The following is a 20,981-nucleotide window of genomic DNA, read 5'->3' as shown; positions in this document are numbered from 1 at the left end:
GAAATCAGAAAATATCATGAAAGAATCATAGAACCGGATAAGCAAACTTCATCTCTCTTCGTCCGTCCGTCCTGCGTTGAGATTCGTGTTTTGCCATCAACAACTTCGGTTTGTCATTAGTTTCCCGCTTTTATATATATATATATATATATATATATATATATATATATATATATATATATATATATATATATATATATATATATATATATATATATATATCGTCTCTCTAACTGACTCGGAAGTTTCTAATTGTCACGGCTCCGCTTACCCTTCCTCTTCCATCGATGACGACAGCGACGACAACCTCATCAAGAAGAAGAGAAACTCGCGGCCCAATAAGCCCTCCGCTGCGCCTTTCTCGGCCACATCTCCTCCTACTTCATCTATCCGATGCCAGCAAACTCATCGTCGCCTTCGTCCGCAGCTGCCCCCCATCGGACCATCACCGTCTTCCCCTGCAGCCCCTCTGGGGTCAACCTATGCACATCCGGATCCATGAACCTCGCTGCGGGCCGGGCCCAAGATGATCGCGGTCCTCGAGGTCCTCGTTGGGGGTTTCTCCTTCGGAGTACCTGGTTCACGCCTTGTCTCGGTGAGATCCGTTCTCTTACCGTCTGCTGCTTATGCGTTCGATGAATCACTAGTGCATCTTTACTCTCGATTTCTGGGTTGCGATCTCGTATCTTGAACTGGCGGAATACGAGGTTTAGAAGTGATTTCTAGGTTGCGATCTTGACTGATGAGATCCGGGGTTTAGATATTATTTCTAGGTTGTGATTTCGAATCCTGAACTGATGGGTTACGAGGTTTAGATGTTGTTAAAGGAGAGAACCTAGGCTGCGATCTTGAATCTTGAACCGATGGGATGCGTAGTTCAGATGTGGGTCAAGAAAGAGATCTTTAAGGGCATTTTAAATAGAGATACAAGAGCTACAATCCTTGCATAGAAGCAAGAACTGAAAGGAAATCTTGATTTCGAAATGCTAAGGGCAATGAGGCTCGGTAGAAGCTGCTGTCTAAATATGTTTGACAGTTTGTTGCAAGAAGTGATAAAACAGTAACTGACTAATAGTTTCTTCCAACCCTTGCTTAGATAAGAAAGAATGAAAAGAGATTTTAATTTCGAAGTGATTCTTCAATGAGTCTCTGAATCAAATTAGCCCTTTCAACAGGAAATGTCATTTGATGACGGACTTTTATCCTTAAAGTATGCTTAGATAGACACTCATTTAAATCTGTTGTTTGACAAGAATTTGCCGGTCTATGATAAGGATGAAATATAACAAAGCTACAAGAGCAAACATAGTAATTGTTATGTGGAAAGTTACAAACAAAGACAATTTTATGTTGGGGCTTGTCACATAAATTTCATGCAATATATTTTCAATAAATTTCCCCCTGCAATTGCATATAAATATTAGATTCTTTTGCTGGTTTTGTTGTTCGATGTTTGGCGCCATTGTGACTAACCCGTAATGTATATGATTGTTGAATCACCATGAGAGGAAGAAATTTGGAAGATCTAAGCAGCACTGCAAAATGCATGAGCTTTGATTGTATTCATTTTCTTGTTTATCATTTTTCAAACCATCTTTCAACCTTTTTTATGCTGAATTTCATGTAAAAGCTGATGATGAAATTTATTTGCGGCCAGGTAAACAAGTGTGATTCAGACATTAGTAAAAGTATTTCTATGATCTAACATGTTCACTCTATATTCATAGTTCCACTTGCTAAACTTTTTGCAAAAGATTGACCTCATCAGTTTCTTTACATTAATGGCATGAAAAATACCTAGCATCATTGATCTAAATATGAGGTGGTACGTCGAAATGCAGAATCAATTACCTACATTTTCATTACTATATAATGCTACAGCATAAATTTCTGTCCCCCCCAAAAAACCGGTCTGTTTTAAAGAACCACCGGTATGAAGGTTCAGGCCAACTGGTGCTTTCTACATGCACATAGTCCAATATATATTCTTTTTGCTGATTTTTTTCTTTAGTGAAATTTTTGCTGATGTTGTAGCTGCTTTGGAAAATGCAAGTGATGATAGGTCATGTGCTCTTTGATTCTTTTTAAGAAAGAGATTACTCCTGCTTGAAAAATATCACATGTATTAATTTGTATCCTTTGTAACAATAGTCCATATGTTGGTAATTGCTGCTTTAGCTATAATAACTGTCGTGAGCTACATATCTAATGGTTGTAGACTGTCCAAATTGTATAATATATTTATCCTCATAGGTAATACAATTGAACTGTCCTATGTTCATGTTTGTTTTTTGTAGCATGAGATGCTAAGAACACTTGTTGACAAACTAAATGTTTGTATATGATAATAAATTTGTTGACAAACTAATCGTGTATATTTGACTAGAAAGTGTTGAATATTAATTAAGAGAGCAAAATGGAAGGAAAGAGAAAAAACATATACTTGAAAAATTAGGAAAGAGAGAACATAGTCAAGTAGTTGATTTTATTTATATTAATTTGATCATTTGTAGATTTGGATTTCAAAGTGAAGACAGAAATCAACTCCATCCATATTGTATTATTGTAGTTTTTATATGACAAATTACAATTCTTAATCTAGGTATTTAATATTCACACGTGTGTAACATTTGACTCTGTGCAAATGGTGGACCTTCAGGGGTATTCCATTGTCACGCCTATTAGTTAGCAAAGTGGAATATTCATCATGTATACAATCAGTCATTTTTCTACTACAAACCATTTCACGTTATATCTCTTTTTACTTATGTTTCACAGTTTCGTAATATAACAACTGTTAGTGATTAATGACACGATTAATGATTATGCGCATGTCTCCTATTAACAGGATGGACGCTATGGTTGTCAGTGAAGCTATCCGTCATGAGTTGCAAATCGACGAAGTGGATGGGACGAGATCAGTTATTGCCAACCTTGAAGGAGTCATATTTGAGATAACCGTGAAGCGAGATTAAGATTATGTTAACAAGTGCATCTTCTTTGTTTACTTAAAAACAAAAGGATGGTCAAATTGTGGCAATACTATGTTTCTTTTGAGAATCCACTATAAAAGTTATTGCCAATTTGATTTTTGTTAACAAATGCATCTTCTTTGTCTATTTAGAATTAAAAAAATAGTTAAATTATGACGGCACCATATTTCTTGAGTTGCATTGTCATAGATTTAAAACTGGAGATGCGAGGTATCGATCCTCGTACCTCTTGTATGCTAAGCGAGCGCTCTACCATCTGAGCTACATCCCCATAAATGATTTTATTTAGGAAAGAGAGAACATAGTCAAGTAGATGATTTTATTTATATTAATTTGGTCATTTGTAGATTTGGATTTCGACAGAAATCAACTCCATCGATATTGTATCAGTATAGTTTTTATATGATAAATTACAATTCTTAATCCAAGCGTTTAATATTTATATGTGTGTAATGCTCTTAGCTAACGGTGGACCTTCAGGGGTATTCCATCGTCACAACTATTAGTTAACAAAGTATTCATCATGTATACAATCGGTCATTTTTTTACTGGAAACCATTTCACATTATACCTCTTTCTATTTGTGTTTCACAGTTTCGTAATATAACAACTGTTAGTGATTAATGACACGATAAAAGCCAGAACCTCATAGTCTCTTCTTAATCATATTTTGGAAACCACCAGCACAATTTTCTTGACAGGAATCAAAACCTCATTAGACATAGTTATTGATTCTGGTCTTTGTTGTATGAATGCCATCCTCTATGCCTAAAAAATTATCCTCTGCAGAAATATAAGCATGATGAAGTTCTTTGCTCGTTGGCGATTCACTCGGAAACCTAATCCTTGTAAGCTCATATATATATATATATATATATATATATATATATATATATATATATATGTTGCCTGCATTTACCTGGGATAAACTGGAACCCTTCGTCAGATGTGGGTGAGTGAAATACTGAAGCAATGATTATCTCCAGTAAAGGAAGTATATTTTTGTTTAATATTGTTCAGGTAAGAGCAAGTTCCTTCACTTCACAAAGAATTATTTCTTGCTTGCTTTCCTGATTGGATATGGCACTATGTGCAACCTACTGTGATACTGTATGCAATTGATTTTGGTATTAGGAGGATATAGTACACAATTGATTTTGGAGAGGCGGGATATGATTATCATCAGAATAAGATACGCTGCTTTCTAATTGAAGAGAGCACACAGAAGTATTACTTCAATTAATGATGTCTTACACGGTGAGGGTGTATGGATTTACTTATTGTTCATGAAACAGATTTACCAGGGAAAATGAATGAGCAAGTGCATGCATGTGTATGCATACATACACATTATTGTTCGTCAATTTGCAATGTGTATGCAAAAATTCAGGAAACAAATATTTCTTGAAGATTGAACAGACCTCAGTTCTTGTCTATTATTTTAAACTCTGATGAGCAAAATTATTATAATCTTTGTCTCAATTATTTATTTTGTTAAAAAAACTCTCAAGCATCACAATTGTAACAATTTTCAATTCAACAGCAGCATGTTGTTCAATTCAACAACAGAACAATTGACAATGCCAGAGAGGAACAACAGCATACGGAAGAACCTTTTCCTTCCATTTCCCACAACAGCACTGTTGAATGATTAGTTTAAAATTTCTACAGAACAACCAGGTGTCCTCTCTCCAATTCTCTGAAGGACACCAAAAATGCAACAACTTAGGCAACTAATTTCAAATCAAACAAGTTTCTATTCATACTTCACATGGGTGGTAGCCAACTCCAGTTACCCTCATAGAACAATACTATTCTACTCAAGAAAGTTCAGTACGATAGTTGCTCACTCTATTTCCCTGAAGGTCAGCAACTGAGCCTTTAAGAGTCAAGTTCAGTCTTTTAACTTATTAATCCATAAGTTATCTTAAATAAAACAGCTAGTAAGTTAAGTTATATCAGGAACATTTCTGGTTTCATCTTTTGATATGTAGAAATGTACTTCCTGGTTGAGAACGACAAAAGCCAAACCATTGTAACTTTTATCACAAATACACGTCTAGCAAGATTATTATTGAATGCTAGTAAGCTTTCTTGACATAACAAACATCATAGGATTCTCAAAACCTAAACATCAGAGTATCATATGATAGCAACAATCATCCACCCTTTGTACGCGAAATCCCAAAATCAAATATTGCAGATATCAACCATTTGCATTTAGTCAGGAGAGTCACAACAAAATCAACTCTCAATTTGGAGCCACTTAAGTATCACAATTTTCTCAATGGCATGACGTCCCTGAAAAGAGCAAACAAATCTGGCTTAGAATTCATCTCTTAGGTTCTACTCTCACATGTTCGCCCACATGAAATCATCAACAAAATTTCTCTTTATACCAATGATGATGACCCAGTCAGGGAGAGTACTGCCGTGGGCCCTAAACCACATGGCATAAATGCATAAGCCAAATTTATTAGTAGTCTCGTTCATTCCTATACATGAAACAACCGTAAACTTTTGAGACTATCGAGGCATCATGGAAATCATTGTGATTTGCTTTTCTAACGTAAGAGTCCGTTAATCATTAAAGAGACGTCACAGAAAGGAAATTATCTCCTTTCTGTACTGGAGAATCCCAGTTCAGACACTGCTGAATCAGCTTTATTGCATCTCAATATAGGTATATCACACTACTAAAGATCGTCTAATAAGGATCCTAATAAATTATTAAAGGTAACAATACGAATAATCCTTCAGAAACATCAATCGCAACGAGTACCACGAAAGCCTATACCATGGACAAGATCCAGACAATGAAGTGTAAGTTTGATCCGTATCCTACATTAAGGTCCTATATCTATCGCCAGCAAAGCCCTGACTAGTGGAAGACAGTAGCATGCATATATAGCCAAGAATCCAGCTACTCTTGGTGCAATACTTCCTTATTTCTCCCAAATCTTTTACCAAAATCACTATGAATTCAAAAAAAATGTAATGCATATGGATATTAACAATTAACAGCAAGAAAAGAAGACATCGAGAAAAGAAGAAATTAAAAGAGAGAGTAAGGGGTCTGCACGAAAATTACAAGAAGACAATACAATGACGAAGAGGCCGACAAGAGCAACAGCTTGACACCAAAGAACGGGAACAGGGCTCGTGACAGGTTTCGGGCCGAAAGGATTCCATTCGGACAGAGGAAAAGAAAAGAAACCATGAGCGATCTGAAAACCCTAAAAGAAGTCGAAATCGAAATGCGCAAAAGTAATCAATAACCCTAAAAGAATTCGAAATCGAAATGCGCAAAAGTAATCAATAACGCTAAAAGAATTCGTAATCTAGATGCGCAAAAGAGATCAAGAACCCTAAAAGAATACGTAATCAAAATGGGCAAAAGAGATCAGGAATCCTAAAAGATTTCGAAATCAAAAGGAGCAGAAGAGGTCAGGAACCCTGAAATAACTCGAAAACAAATGGAGCAGAAGAGGTCAGGAACCCTGGAAGAATTCGAAACCAAATGGAGCAGAAGAGGCCAGAAAGCCTGAAAGAATTCGAAACGAAAAGGAACAGAAGAGGTCAGAAACCCTGAAATAACTCGAAACCAAATGAAGCAGAAGAGGTCAGGAACCCTGAAAGAATTCGAAACCAAATGGTGCAGAAGAGGTCAGAAAGCCTGAAAGAATTCGAAACGAAAAGGAGCAGAAGAGGTCAGAAACCCTAAACGAATTCGAAACCGAAAGGATCAGAAGAGGTCAGGAACCATAAAAGAATCCAAAACCGAAATAGGCAAAAAGAAATCACAGATCTAAATCGAAAGACATGTCTTACCATCTAGATGAGGAAGAGAAGAGATGGAGAAGATGAGGACGAGACTGATAGAATCGTCTGCCACCCGATCGGGAGATCTCAAAGAGCAACGACCAAGCAAAGAAGCAAAGCAGCGCGAAAAAATGGTTCCGAGCTTATATAGGCAAACGTGTTGCTTTGAGATTCGCGAACCATCACAAGTCCGGTGATGAGGGATCGGCACCGCTACAGTCTGTGCTTGATTTCGTTTGTACGGTCCAGAATGATCTAGTTGGGCTGTTGTGAGTCCATGGGCGAACGTGTTGCTTTGCGATTCGCACCGGTCTAGAGATCCGCACTGCGACATTTTGAACTCGATTGGTTTGTGTGATTCTTGAATTGATCCAGTGGGGTGGTTGTGACGTGTTGCTTTGAGATTCGCGACCGCGTGGCTATTGAGTACGACCAACTGCATCATCATGGCACCTCGTTCCCCAACAAAAGCAAAAGGATCGAAAGCGCAGTATTTGTGCGGCGATGGCTTTCTGTCTTCCCTCTGCATCCCCTTCCTCCTCCCCCTCCCTCTCTTTCTCCTTTGAATTTCAAATACGATGCAAAAGGAGCTGCTATGCTCTCGAGAGTACCCCACGGAGTGTCCTCTCTCTCTCTCTCTCTCTCTCTTTCGCTTCTGTAAGGTTCCACTGCAAGGAGAACACTTCAAGGTATGGGTGGCTCAGGGAAGTGGATCAAGTCCTTCATGGCAGGCCTCAAGAAGCAAGCGCAGGACGGCACTGTACTCACTGCATTCTCTGCTGTTCTCTTGTTTCTTCTCTTCTTCCACACTTGAGCGCTGACCATACTGAATGGGGTGGCTGTTCTGTTTCGCATTGAAGGAAAAGAGTGATAGTGGTGGCGGTGGTGGCAATGGTAGGAGCAGGAAGTGGAAGAAGCTGTGGAGGAGCTCCTCATGGGACAACCTGTCGCTGCGGCGGGGGTCGGGGGGCATCTGCCACCGCTCGGTGGCGTCGGAGGCCTCCGACGTCTCGTCGGTCACCGACGCCTTCACCACCGCCGCCGCGACCGTCGTCCGCGCCCCGCCCAGGAACTTCCAGGTGGTCAGGCAGGAGTGGGCGGCTATCCGCATCCAGACCGCCTTCCGCGCCTTCCTGGTAACAGAAGAAGATTGCTTTTGAGGTCGTCGTTTGACGTTCTTCCAGTAAAACGTGTGCCTCTGTTTCTTGGTCGGGATCGAAGGCCAGGAGAGCGCTGAGGGCGTTGAGAGGGATCGTGAGGCTGCAGGCCATAGTGCGCGGGCGGCAGGTGAGGAAGCAGGCGGCTGTGGCGCTGAGGTGCATGCAGGCCCTCGTCCGAGTGCAGGCGCGCGTGCGGGCGCGGCGGGCGCGCATGTCCACCGAGGGACTGGCCGTGAAGAAGATGCTCGAGGCTCGTCGAGGCAAACTGGATCCTCTCAAGGAAGCAGAGGCAAGCTTTTCTCGCTGAATCATGTGCATATTGATACATAGCGTTGCATCTGGTGCTCGTCGTTCTAATCCACTCAGAATCATATTATATTGGCTCAGGGGAGAGCTGATACCTGTACATAGTAATTGATTCACAAGTATGTTCTTGAGAATTGCTACAAAGCAATTATTTTCAGCTTTGTCTTGTCGAATTACAAACCTAAAATGAATAATGTCTCGATATAGTTCTGAATCATCTTGTGGATTTCAGGAAGGATGGTGTGACAGTCCAGGAACGTTAGAGGAAGTAAGAGAAAAGTTACACATGAGGCAGAAAGGAACTGTCAAGAGGGAGAAGGTTACTTGTTATGCTCTATCTCATCAGGTAGGTGAATACAATGATCATAATTTGTTGTAGCATGAGGAGATCTGCCTTGTTCTGTTGATGATTAGTATTTGCATTGTTCTATCATGTCTTCTTTCAGCAATCAAGACCAGCAGTGACTGGAAGGTCAAAGCACACTCCGGCCTCTCTCAAGCATCGTGGTTTTGATAGGGGTGGTGGGAACTGGAATTGGTTAGAGCGGTGGATGGCTGCAAAAACCTGGGAGAGCAGGTTGATGGAATGCAATGTTTCTGAAGCTCAATGCAAAGAAGATAACCGTGGAATCTATTCAACATGTTCTGAACTCGGTCCAGTGAACATAAAGAAGAACAACATCTCCATGAGGATTTCAGCAAGACCTCCAACCATGCCTGCCAGCCACTGCGGCAGAACTCTTTGTGCTTCATCTCCAAGCACTGGCTTATTCAACAATGAGGGTTCTGCATCATCATCTTCTGCTTACATGTCTACGCCGATCTCAAGCAGCGCCTGTTTAGTTTCAGATAGAACTGAGGACAGCAACAGGAGTAGGCCCAACTACATGAACCTGACTGAATCGATCAAGGCAAAGCAGAAGGCTTCGAATACACAGAAGATGACAGTGCAGGAACATCCATCAAGGGGTGTTCAGTCTCACCGGAAGACTTCATCTGACATTGACATGAAGACCACTGACTGTTCAAACCCTCCTTCATTGTTATGCTGCAAACTAGAGAATCATCTGCCACAGAAGGATAAGATTTCGATGAGAAGCATGAGTAGAGAGACTCACTGTTACCGCAAACGACATGCTTGTGTGTCTTAGTATTCTGGTTTATTGAACATCTTGATGTCATGTGTGATTATAACATCTGAGTAATTGTAACTTCTGTTTGCCAAGAGATTTGCATTGTTTCGACCAGGATGCTTTCTGCCACTTGCTTGTTTCTAAACTAGAATTGTTTCGATCAAGCTGAGAAATTTCAAGTTCTTTAGTTGTACCAAGTTCTGTCTGTAAAAGCTCTGGTTAAATTACAGGGCATTGACAAGCATTCTTGAACATCTCTAAGAGTCCTCTAAGCAGGCATATGCATTGTGCTGATAGAAAATCTTAAAGTGACTTGTGACATTGATAAGCATACCATACTTGCAAATTGGAAGGACTATGCTCTTACTGAATTCAGTAAGAATCTCAAGTTCGACCGCAGAATTGTGTTTTCCATAGGATTCTTAGATCACCATGAAGTTTGAGAAAATTTTCTTTAGTCATGCCAGCACTGTAATCCTGTGGCATATCAAGATCAAGTGGCATGACAGAGCTGCAGCAGGTAATTGCAATGACTTCTATGTGACCCAGGTGATCCAGGAATCTCAGCAAGTGTTTCACTTTCCAAAGTGATGTGGAAAATGAAGCTTACTTCCAAATTTTCTGATGCACTTGAAGAAGATGACAACCAACAATTTGTCTGAACCTGCATTTGGCAATGCAACAAGGTGTTGATTTGCTATGTAGATTTCCCAGCTTGGATCCAATCTCAACAAGTCAGCTTACTAAGCAGAACACATACCTGGCAAAGATGTCAAGGTTACTATTGTGTTGCTCAACTTTTTCTGAGTGCAGTCCTGTGATACTACTCAATAGAATTTCTAATCTAAAGGATGATGATGATGATGATGATGATGATGAAAACTTAATCTTAATCGAAACCTGATCAATAGCTTATTTGTTTTGTGCCTTGCTATAGTTTAGATATTTGTGTAATATATGTCAAGAATTTTGAACTGAATCATGGATCCTCCAAGATATTTATCTGCAACAAAGGCTTGCTGCTTCAAACCTGAGAATAGAGACAAAGCACAGATCTCCAATGCATAAGAAATCTACACTAGTAGAACCAAATGAAAATCTAAATTGAAAAGTGATCTACCATTTATTTGCATTCATGGCTCCATGCTTTTCAAGCCATCATGACATACCAGCATTTCTAGACCAGAGATCTTACTCTTAAATTTTATATCACATGCAAATTGATTAGTGCCAACAAAACAAACCCAAATTATTCTAGAAACTGAACAGTGAAGAACTAGATGATCATACTGAATGATGCTTGATCTTGGATGCATATGAATGCTCACCTGAGAACAAAAAACCTTCACATTTGGTACCAAGAAATGCTACTGCCATATGATTTCAATGCTTTGATGTACTTGTCCAGTTCCCCAAGAAGACAAATCTTTTTCTGTGAAATGATACTATTAGATTTCAAAAGCTTAATCTATTACAAAATATTACTATTTGGAAACTCTATTGGTTGGATTAAGTTTGATGCATGAACTCAATTCAAGTGCACAGTTTAAGACAAAATTACAAATGGAATTGCACAAATGCCCATTTAAGCATAAATTAAACATCAGATGAATTACAATAGAAAAGATATATGTGTGTGTATATGTATATATGCTGTGATAAAATTTATTACCACTAATTAATCTTAAAAGCTTAAGCTATTTAGAAAAGACAAGAGTAGTGATCTGGTGTCATAGCAAATCCATGTGCAAGTAGCCAGAGAACCTGAGAGTAACAGGTCAGGCATCTTAGTGTTCTTCTTAATTAAAGCTTAAAATGTGAAATAGCAGTGCTTTAAATCCCACAAAAGGAACCCAATGAAGACAGCCTAATGATCATAAAATGTGAAATCAAGGGCACACATTAATGATGGTTGGGATCACCTTAGGTTTTCTTTTTTTTCTTGTGCTTAATATTTTTTAGTATGAATCATTTGCACAAAAAACATCATTGTTCTCAGATAGGATAATAGCCACAAGAACATATCTGCATACACACACAATGTAATTTGCATGGCATGATAAATTTCTCAACTAAATTCAATTGACTAGAAAAGGATGGCAGCAATCCCAAAACAAGGACAAGCAGATCATATTTCCCTCAGCAGGAGGACAAGTAGATTAGATTCCCTGGTCAAACCAAGCATATTTGACTAACAATTACTTACAACTAAATGCAAATTGGATGTCATGCCACAAGTCATGGCAGCAACCACCACATTGTCTCTCAGAACAGCTGTTTGCTTGCACGAGCCAACCGACCTTCCCTTTGACCCCATGAGAGCACAGCATCTCTCTCTTTAACTCTCCCCCACTCTGCCTGCTTTGATTCATCGGACACGCAAGAAAAAATGGTGAGGTGAAAGGCTTAAGGAAGAAGAGAAGAAAAGCTCTGCTTCGACATCTCCATTTGGTGCGATGGAGGAGTTCAGGTCAGGGTCGTACGGGGATGGGAGGATGGAGATGGAGGTTTATGGGAGCAGGCCTCAGCCTTCGATCTCAGGCCCTCATGACTTCAGGTGCTACAGTGCATCCTATGCTTCCTCCCAAGGCGGCAACCAGGCTTCTAAAGAGATCAAGCTCAAGAAGGGCAAGAGCACCTCCGGCTCCTCCTCCTCCAAGTCTGGGTGGAGCCTCAGTGACCCTGAGCTGCAGAGGAAGAAGAGGGTGGCGGGATACAAGGCTTACGCTGTGGAGGGGAAGATGAAGGGCGGCTTGAGGAAAAGCTTCAGGTGGCTCAAGGACAGATGCACCAAGGTCGTGCATGGATGGTGGTGATTCGTTTAGGTATTGTGTCAATGCATGTCATAATCCAATCTTTTTAGATCTACGCATCTATAAACATCAGAGAGATTGATGTTCTGCTGTTATCTCTTGCTCTGTCTCTCTAGCTTGATGATGTATTTCTTGTGGATGGGTTCTTTCTTTTGATGAGTTGCATGACTTCCACAACCATTTGCATTTCTCAAATATGATCTTAGTTCCTCGCTGCCTTTCCATGATCATTATGCGGATGCATCTCTTTTTCGATCGATATGACCTGCTCATTTCTGATCTAGATTTTGGGTTGTCACCTTCCAACTTGATGTTCCGGCAACCATGTATATAGCATTAATGTTCACGTGGTCTGTTCTGAATCCTAACTTCGAGGTTCTTGAAGGAAGGAAGAACCGCAAGAAAGAAGAAGAAAGAGGAGGCACAACAAAGATTCCTGATCCATGGCCGTCGTGGAGCTTGTTTGGTCAACACAATTGTGATGCCTAACGCACGAAGGAGAATGAATAAAATCGAGAAAAGAGGGAGAAGGGGAATTGGATGCCGGTTGGGATCTAATGCCTTGTGGTGTATCTAATTAGATCCAGAAAAGAAGAGAAAGAAACCGCTGCTTGAGTTGAGCAGCACTGATGGCATTGGCCTTCAATGCAGTCTTTCATGGTTTCCTCGTCACACCTACAACTGGGACTACTCATTCACAGAAGCGGTTTCTTCCCGAGCCACCGGAGTAGAAGAGAGGTTCCTCGCCGGAAACCACGGCATAGTTCTCGCCGTTGTAGCAGTCTCTTTGAGAGCTGAAGACTGCGTTGGGAGTGGGATAGGCGTACTCATTGCTGTTGTAGGAGTCCTTGAGCCTGGGGCTGCTGATCCAGCTCGCCCACGTCCGGTGGTACGAAGGGAACTCACCGGAACCCAATGTCAGTCCCGGTGTGTGGCTTCGTCTTCAACCTCGGGCTGTGCACGTAGCTGCAAATCCACAAGTTGCAGCGATGAATACTACTATCATTTATTTCCATGCGAACGTTGTATATGAACTATATTGGTGTGTATCATATTGTCACGAACTGTTTCACCACAATCCCGCTATATCATGTCGTCTCTGGTGATATCTTCATTGCATTCTGATTCTTGTGAGATGAATTCAGATTGTGATTCCTCCGTGTGTCGCCTTTGTTAACATTTCACAAGTCTCTTTCATTGTGTTCGCTCTTTTGACAATCGATCTTTGTCCCCTTTCTCTCAGATCACACCTAGACGAGGCATCGCTCTATCACCCGGTAGCTCCTGAAGTCCATAGACTTCGCTGAAATTGGTACACCATTTTGATCATTTGTTATGCGATCGTTCAGAGCTTACGTTTGTAATTTGCATTGGTTATGAAGTATTTTCTGAAATGTTTGCTTGTGGATCCCGAGTGAGATATTTTCTCTAACTCATTTTCTCTTTTGTAGGTCCTAATGGACCATGAAAGGTTTCCATCTAAGTTCGTGACGGTGAGCAACTGCATAGCAGATTTCATTTGCAGTCTTTCACGTAGGTAAGCATCACCTGGCTGTATCTCATTCCACACCCTAATCAAGCAAGCAACAATTTCTACTCCAGCAATAAATTTCTTTGTCCTAACCATCAAAATGACAACTTTAAGGTTGGAATCCCTGTCATAACCTACCTAAATAGTATTTCAAGAATGGACATCTCTTCACTGCAAGCTAGTTTAGAATCTTTTTTCAGTCAACTCATACACATCCATTGTCAAAGCTCCTCCTTCCTTATCACACAAGTCTAGAGGACTTGGATGGGCAGCCACAGTCCTCCATCGACATCATTTAGGCATTCTAACAAACATACTCGCTGCACAACCATGGCAGGCTGCATTGTCAAGCTGAGAGACGGTCAAATATGGGCCACGATTGTTTCCAGAACTCTCAGGGATGAATGACAGCGATTCAAGAAGCAATACTAAACATCTGCAACTTGCTCTTCTTCCGACCAATTTGAATTGGACATACTTCTATCAACATTGTCCACATAAAACTAACAGCTGGTCTTCTTTCAGCTTTCATATCCAGAAACCACCACCTCGTCTATAAATATCCTTTTCAGGATGAGGCATGGTTTGGTTTCTTCATGGTTCGGTCCTTTGACAATGTGCTCGCGTTGACCACTTAAGTCTGCCATATCACATGTCCCTAAAGCACATAAGTATCAGATTGCCTATGACTTAATAACACAGCAATTTAGTTGAGACTATTGATATCAGTGTGGTATTAATATATAATATCATATGGAGGAAACTCCAACGGAGTTAGTTTAACGTCATGGTCACTGCTATCACATCTGCTTAAAGAACCGTCTAAGTTTCTGCTATCGAGAACTACACCTCGTGCTGCATACAACATTTCCATACTTATCTTAGTTTAATATTAATATAAAATAGAGACTTGGTTATATATATATATATATATATATATATATATATATATATATATATAAACTTCTAGGTGTTCAATTATTAGCATATGAGTTTTGACCCAGCAAATGATGTAACCTCTCATGCAGATATTAATCTTATTCTTTTCAGTGTGTGGCTTGGTGAGAGGACATATGAAAGTGCACTTGGTATACTTTGAGGATGTGGTGGTGGTTGAGCCAAAGTTCTTAGGTAGAGAGAGAGAGAGAGAGAGAGAGAGAGAGATGGGGATCTGCTTCTCTTCTGCATCACTGGAGAAGCAAGTGCGTGATGAGAATTCAGTCTTTGTGCTGGAAGACGATGATTCGTGTCCGGAGAGAGGAATGAGAAGGCTTGCCTGCCTCTATTCTCAGCAAGGGAAGAAGGGTCTAAACCAGGATGCTGCAATCCTCTGCAAGGTATGTGGCCTCAAAGTCATGTTGTAGATCCTGTGAAGGTGGTGTTAGATTTCTCTGTTGGGATCAAAGTTTATTGTTGATCAGGATGTATAATTATAAGAAGAGACTTATTTATGATGATCTCCTAACCATCTGGTGTGACTTGTAGTCTTCTGCAACACTGAATTTTTATTGGCCAAGTTCAGATCAAAGGCAAATCAGATAAAAAGCACAACCCACCAATCAATTAAAAGATGGATGATGCTTGAAAGAACTTAATTACAATAAGATTGTGAACTGCTAGATTCGAGTGATGGCTGAATGATTAGGAGTTCAAGTTTGAGATAAATTTGCAACTTTGTTGTTCTGATTTAGGATTATGGAGTGGAAGATGGAGTTTTTTGTGGGGTATTTGATGGGCATGGAAGGAGCGGCCACATAGTAAGCAGGATGGTGAGGGACAACCTGCCTGCCTTGCTTCTGAGTCAGCACAACGCCCTTCTGCTGGACGACGAAGACCACCGCTCCGCCGGCGGCGACGACACGAGCTCGGCCGACGGTGAGGAATTCTCCGATGTGTCGCCTGACATGTTCGATGAGTGGAAAGAGGCATGCATCAAAGCCTTCAGAGACATGGACAATGAGCTCGAAGAGCAGCTCCACCTGGACTGCTCCTGCAGTGGATCCACGGCAGTATCAGTCATTCAGCAAGTAAATTCGAGCTTGTTGAAATCCTTCTTCTGAAAAGAGCATGTGATTCATACGGTGTTTTCTTGATACAAGGGGAGGGATATGATCATCGCCAACCTTGGAGATTCCAGGGCGGTTTTAGGAACAGTGTCGGAAGATGGTCGCCTCGAAGCTGTTCAGCTCACGATCGATTTGAAGCCTAATGTGCCCCGTAAGAACTCCTCTATGTTTCAGGTTGCTCTCCCGGTTGAAAAGGCGAAGCCTTGAGCTTGTTCTTGGTGCAGAAGAAGCAGAGCGGATAAAGAAGAACAACGGCAGGGTCTTCGCGCGCAAGGATGAGCCGCACGTCCAACGAGTGTGGCTGCCCGACGTGGACTTCCCGGGGCTCGCCATGGCGCGAGCTTTCGGCGACTTCGAGCTCAAGAACTACGGCGTCATCTCCATCCCTCAGGTCGCGTATCACCGCCTCAACGACAGAGATCGGTTCGTGGTTCTCGCCACCGACGGGGTAAAAGGGAACGAGAGCTCTCGTCAAAAATCGCGTTAAGAGTGCTTCTCTGTTCTTGACGGCGGTGTTCTCTCAGGTGTGGGATGTGCTCGACAACGAGATGGTCGTGTCGATCGTGTCGTCCACGGGGAAGAAAGAGGAGGCGTCGAAGGCGGTGGTGGAAGCAGCAGTTCGAGCGTGGAGATTCACGTTTCCTTCGTCGAAGGTGGACGACTGCTCTGCTGCTTGCCTCTTCTTTTAGAGCTTGACGCAGTCGAGGAAGGCGGATGGCCGTGGAAGAAGGCTTCCTTGCTGGTTCATTAGGCATAACAGAGGCGAATCTTGCACTGAGTTCGATGTAATCCGGAAAGCAAATTAGAGATCACCTGCGCTCATGCTCGCTAAACTTCTCAGAGTTGGATGCAAATAAAAGACATCATATACTTGGAAAAATCCATGGGCAAAAATGACTCTGTTGGATGTTAAATTTTAGCTTCCTTTAGATCATTGATGAAGATGATATTAAGATATCAAATATAAGTAAATGAAAGCAATCAACGCAGTTTTATTTTCAGAAAAAATATGGGAAAAGTGAACAATGCCAAACCTGCCATTAAAGTTGCTTTGTGCAGCACATTACATAGTGAGAGGGGCCTCCATATGGATGGATCTACATAGATCATGGATTCAATGAATTTGGATTAATCGCGAACCGAAGATTTTGATACCATTTCAAATTTTTTTGCCAATGTTATTTCATCTAAACACTTAAACTGATAGATGCAATATGTGTATTTATATCCTTAACACTTAATCTAGTATGGGTGAACTCAAGCTGGGCTGTGGTCTGGATTTAGTCTCTGGAGCATATATCCTCCTCAAATGTGAGTGGGAGAGCTTGAAGGAATTGATGGTGCATTTTCCACCGGAAGAATGTGTTGCCCAGTATGAAAGAAATTTTCCCCTTTGATGAGGATGCTTATTCTTGGTGAGGCCTCTGTTGATGCCAGAAAGCGTAAGCACTTAGATTTTTCCATTGATATCATTGAAATGGGGGAGAGAGAATCATAAAAGTTTCTTAGATGAATATAACAATAGCAAAAGAATGCTAGGATTTCTGGAGACTTTGAGTTATAGATGAGAACATTAAAACATTATAGATATTAAATTCCTAGTCTGGTCATCTCCCAGAGAATGATGCAATATTGAAGAGAATTTCTAATCTGGTCCAACTTTTTTACATTGGCAGTGATGATGGAAGGATGAACATATTCAGATAATGATACTGGATATGCTTCTGTTTTGCATGTTTGGTTGTGTTCAACCTTGTAATGGAAATCAGTAGAATCAGCTTGAGGTTTCTGACAAGTAATACATATGATGTCTGTTAAGATGCTCCATTGTTAATGTAGCATATTGTGTTGCAATGCAGTGCATGAATCAAGGAGAGAACTTAATCAGCATGATCTTACAAGATGCTGAAATACTATCTTATCTTAGCATTGTTCTTGGTGTACTTGTTTTTGCATCTGCATCCCCCACCAACTCAATATCATGAAGTTTGAGGTCTTCTGCTCCACTCAATAAACTCCTCTTCATCACTGAAAATGGAGCTGTGGTTGAGTCCAGAAAGACCAGAGAGTTTTCGACAGGAGTCTCCTGGCATCTTCTCATGAAGCTTCACAAGCACTTCCCCTCTCTTTTATTCCATGACTGGCTTTATCTTAATTTGAGACACACTTTTACTGGCTATGAGTCATAGATTGCCAAAATATTCTAACTCAAGCAGTAGAATGACTGCGATAGGGTAAAGACTTGTGGGCAGCAAGTCATAGACCTTGACTCGAAGAGGGAAGTTTCCCAGTGGCCCTAAAGACCTAAAGAGAAAGGAAGACTGGGAGACAGCTCTGAGGTCGTGTCTCATGAGCTCATCATTAATATATTCCATCGTTGACGAACAGGAACAAGAGCCTTTTGCCATTCTGGACGAGTAGAGTGGACCAAAGTCTTTTGATTCTGCTCTTTATGAACTCACTGATAATTCCAACATATTGTCCGAGTCTCACCTAATTCTTGTGCGCATTTGGTCAGAACCATCAGATGTAGATTATGAGTCTGCTGGTTTACGATGGGGACTTGCAAATGCCATCCACACCAGCTCGACTGGTCCGGCGGCTGCACCATGTCAATTGCCAAGGCGACGCAGGACCAGAGTTACTGAGCGTGCGAGTGTGCAAGATTGGATCGCTGCCAACAACTTTAGCATGTCTCTGCAATGATGTAAAGTAGAAGCTGCGAAGACTCTGTTCTCGGATATGAGAGCACGCGGGGAATACTCTGCTCTTGATGTGGTCTCAGGGGAGCAACTGATACAGCCCTGCGCCGAGGGGACGAGGCGTGACACAGCTTCATGATGCTGTGTAGGCCAACCACCACATGGTTTTGGTGATGAGATGATGGAAACGGAGACAAAGGAGTGGATCATGCTTCGTATCACGCGAGCACCATGCACAGGAGAGCCACATTGCTGATCCCAGCGCAGTGCTGATGGTTCAACCATCGAAGCCAAGAAACATGAGTTGAGCTGGTAAACCTGCCCTGGGTTTGGTGGTGGCTGAAGGAAGGAGATAAGACTTGACCGTCAGATGTTCATGGAAGATTACATTTAGTATCATCAACTCGTATTAAGATCGAAGAGATTAAACAGAGAGAACTGAAGCTTAGAAACCAAAACAAGTTGATCGAAAGTTCATCTCTTCCATCACCACATTCCCAAAACTATGTATCTATCTGTACCTATTACCAAATATCCATGTCTCTTGGATAGAGTTCCATAAGAAGGAAGAAAAATGTGCTCTTTCTTGGTTTCTGGCTCCAAGTTTTGTTCTTTCACTGCATGTTCGAGCCTGGATTGTAGATGGCAAGATCGGTCCATGACGCGGCCCAGCATCCCGGAGCACCCTCCAATCTTTCCGAGTTCTCCACCGCTGCCGCCGGTGTGTTGCTGTTGCTGACCGAGCCCTGCAATTCCATCCCCTGGATATGTATACCGGAACGGATTGCGCTGGCTGAATTCGGCAACACTGTGACGTCGCCGCCGCAAACTGGGTGGAAGCTCTCCAGGATGGTCTCCAAGTGCCCGTCGGATGCCAACAGCGAGCTGAAGCTTCCGGTCATGTCAAGCAGGTGGCGGTCGGGGTCGAGCGGCGGGTAGAGAACGGAGACGGGCTCGGTCTTGGGGAGGTCAGCGAGGTGGGAAGGGGGTCTGGAGGGATTGGGTCGCTTGCAACTGTAAGCAGCAGAGGAGGAGGAAGAGGAGGAACCGGAGCGCTTGGAGTTCTTCCGGGTGCCGCCACCGACGGGGATGTTGCGCAGCATGCCGCCCTTGGTCCAGTAGCGGCGGCAGCTCTTGCAGAAGTGGCGCGGCTGCGAGATGTTGTGGTTGTTGTAGTAGCAGAACTTGGTGTCGGTGGAGTCGCATCGGGGGCACCGCAGGTTCTGCTCTGGCTCTGGGAACCGAGTCATCGCCGCTTGAAATGCCGCCGACGCCGTCGAATCCTGCATTATTCGGAGGAAGAACAAGAGCAACAGGCAGTGTCTCCTCACAAAAGTCGTGAGATCTTGATGCAGTCTGGGCTTTGCGATGCACAGGAATCAACGAGGAGAGGACTTGCCGTCTGACAATGAAACCAGTGTGCAAATATGGGATTTTCTTCTTTCTTTTTCCGTATAGATTCTTCGTATGAAGGTGAAGTTGCAGGAAAATTAAAGCTTTAATAGCAGAACAGAATCAAAAGAATGATTCAAACCATTCGAAAGAGACGAACTTTCTCTTCAAACGCCACAGGAACGACAAGACGAAGAGGAGGAAATGACAAGAACATATGATCCCCAAGGTGAAGTCTCCTCCCATCTCAAGCTTGGTGGACTATATATAAGGCAGCTCCCTCGGCAGCCACTCCGGAGAATTCCACTGCTGAGTTAAGACCAGTAACATTGAAGGTGTAATACAGTGGAAACACTACTTGGTGAAACACTTTTATCCTTAATGGCATTATGAAGGCATAAAGTAGAATCATTATTTTTCATCGTTGCAGATTAGAAACACTTCAGCCGTTCGTTTTCTCACTGCCCAGTGTTTGCAGCCGTCCATCTGCATGATTTGTAATGCTCAACGTTGCTCCGTGTGCGTTGATCGTTTCCAGGAAACTTCGGGCTGAGAGATAGATAAGACTTTGAGATTCTACGCATCGCTCTTTAGTGGACGGTTGGCGTGGAATCGGATTCAATTCCATATTTGGGTGACACTCTTGTTTGATCTCACTCCTTGATTTGGACTTTTCGAGTGCTGGAGAAGACGACCATGTCACAATAATGAGATCAGATTTCATTTATGATGTTTATTATTCTCTATCTTCCTATCATCAAGAATCAATTCTTTGGATTAGTGATATTTTGTCGTTGTAATCATATGTACAAAGAACTGATTCTGATCACCGAAAGACGAGAAAAATTAGGCAACAAAACATCACGTGTTATGGTAAATAACTTTTTTAGCCGTGACCTCGGGTCGACGCGACTGGTTCAGGGGTCCGAATGACGGGGATCTTACGTGGCGTGCCTCGGGTCCTTCTGGTGGTCGACCGCGGTGCTACGGATGTCCCGTCAGGGGGAGAGCTCTGCCGCAGCGTTGGGGAAGAGGCAACCTCGTCTCGCACCTGCACACTGGT

General features: G+C 42.0%; 4 protein-coding genes and 2 long non-coding RNA genes across 10 annotated transcripts; 4 read left to right on the top strand and 2 right to left on the bottom strand.

The window, feature by feature from the left end:
- The first annotated feature begins 250 nt into the window (after nucleotides 1-250).
- On the top strand, nucleotides 251-3,102 carry LOC135605028 (uncharacterized). Its single transcript, XR_010484284.1, has 2 exons — nucleotides 251-595; nucleotides 2,849-3,102. It is a non-coding gene; the product is annotated as an uncharacterized LOC135605028 (long non-coding RNA).
- A 1,943-nt stretch (nucleotides 3,103-5,045) lies between these two features.
- On the bottom strand, nucleotides 5,046-6,922 carry LOC135605027 (uncharacterized). Its single transcript, XR_010484283.1, has 2 exons — nucleotides 6,825-6,922; nucleotides 5,046-5,294 (listed from the first exon to the last, which is right to left on the bottom strand). It is a non-coding gene; the product is annotated as an uncharacterized LOC135605027 (long non-coding RNA).
- A 516-nt stretch (nucleotides 6,923-7,438) lies between these two features.
- On the top strand, nucleotides 7,439-9,528 carry LOC135605026 (protein IQ-DOMAIN 6-like). Its single transcript, XM_065094703.1, has 5 exons — nucleotides 7,439-7,575; nucleotides 7,676-7,951; nucleotides 8,037-8,264; nucleotides 8,514-8,627; nucleotides 8,728-9,528. The coding sequence occupies exons 1-5, from the start codon at nucleotides 7,507-7,509 to the stop codon at nucleotides 9,430-9,432; spliced, it is 1,392 nt and encodes a 463-aa protein (XP_064950775.1). The 5' UTR covers nucleotides 7,439-7,506; the 3' UTR covers nucleotides 9,433-9,528.
- Nucleotides 9,529-11,727: 2,199 nt separating this feature from the next.
- Nucleotides 11,728-13,725, top strand: LOC135605941 (uncharacterized). 3 transcript variants are annotated; one of them, XR_010484608.1, is made up of 3 exons: nucleotides 11,728-12,239; nucleotides 13,471-13,539; nucleotides 13,679-13,725. XR_010484608.1 is itself a non-coding variant. In XM_065096577.1 (2 exons), exon 1 carries the CDS (start codon nucleotides 11,871-11,873, stop codon nucleotides 12,228-12,230), a length of 360 nt encoding a protein of 119 aa, XP_064952649.1. In that variant the 5' UTR covers nucleotides 11,728-11,870; the 3' UTR covers nucleotides 12,231-12,239; nucleotides 12,617-13,318. The 3 variants fall into 3 exon arrangements, 2 of the variants coding, with proteins under 2 accessions (XP_064952649.1, XP_064952648.1); XM_065096577.1 differs by lacking the exons at nucleotides 13,471-13,539; nucleotides 13,679-13,725 and adding an exon at nucleotides 12,617-13,318; XM_065096576.1 differs by lacking the exons at nucleotides 13,471-13,539; nucleotides 13,679-13,725 and adding an exon at nucleotides 12,613-13,318 and having other exon boundaries at nucleotides 11,731-12,239.
- A 1,122-nt stretch (nucleotides 13,726-14,847) lies between these two features.
- On the top strand, nucleotides 14,848-16,758 carry LOC135605940 (probable protein phosphatase 2C 12). Of its 2 annotated transcripts, none has more exons than XM_065096575.1 (5): nucleotides 14,848-15,095; nucleotides 15,450-15,785; nucleotides 15,858-15,975; nucleotides 16,052-16,272; nucleotides 16,349-16,758. In XM_065096575.1, the coding sequence occupies exons 1-5, from the start codon at nucleotides 14,922-14,924 to the stop codon at nucleotides 16,511-16,513; spliced, it is 1,014 nt and encodes a 337-aa protein (XP_064952647.1). In that variant the 5' UTR covers nucleotides 14,848-14,921; the 3' UTR covers nucleotides 16,514-16,758. The 2 variants fall into 2 exon arrangements, with proteins under 2 accessions (XP_064952647.1, XP_064952646.1); XM_065096574.1 differs by having other exon boundaries at nucleotides 14,850-15,095; nucleotides 16,049-16,272.
- Nucleotides 16,759-18,891: 2,133 nt separating this feature from the next.
- On the bottom strand, nucleotides 18,892-20,217 carry LOC135605025 (dof zinc finger protein DOF1.7-like). 2 transcript variants are annotated; one of them, XM_065094702.1, is made up of 2 exons: nucleotides 20,079-20,217; nucleotides 18,892-19,928 (listed from the first exon to the last, which is right to left on the bottom strand). In XM_065094702.1, exon 2 carries the CDS (start codon nucleotides 19,813-19,815, stop codon nucleotides 19,141-19,143), a length of 675 nt encoding a protein of 224 aa, XP_064950774.1. In that variant the 5' UTR covers nucleotides 19,816-19,928; nucleotides 20,079-20,217; the 3' UTR covers nucleotides 18,892-19,140. The 2 variants fall into 2 exon arrangements, with proteins under 2 accessions (XP_064950774.1, XP_064950773.1); XM_065094701.1 differs by having other exon boundaries at nucleotides 20,061-20,209.
- Nucleotides 20,218-20,981: the final 764 nt, after the last annotated feature.

The sequence above is a fragment of the Musa acuminata genome, chromosome BXJ2-2, assembly GCF_036884655.1.
Source record: "Musa acuminata AAA Group cultivar baxijiao chromosome BXJ2-2, Cavendish_Baxijiao_AAA, whole genome shotgun sequence".
NCBI lineage: Eukaryota > Viridiplantae > Streptophyta > Magnoliopsida > Zingiberales > Musaceae > Musa > Musa acuminata.
The sequence above is the reverse complement of the archived record's forward strand: the minus strand, read 5'-3'. Positions and strand labels throughout refer to the sequence as shown.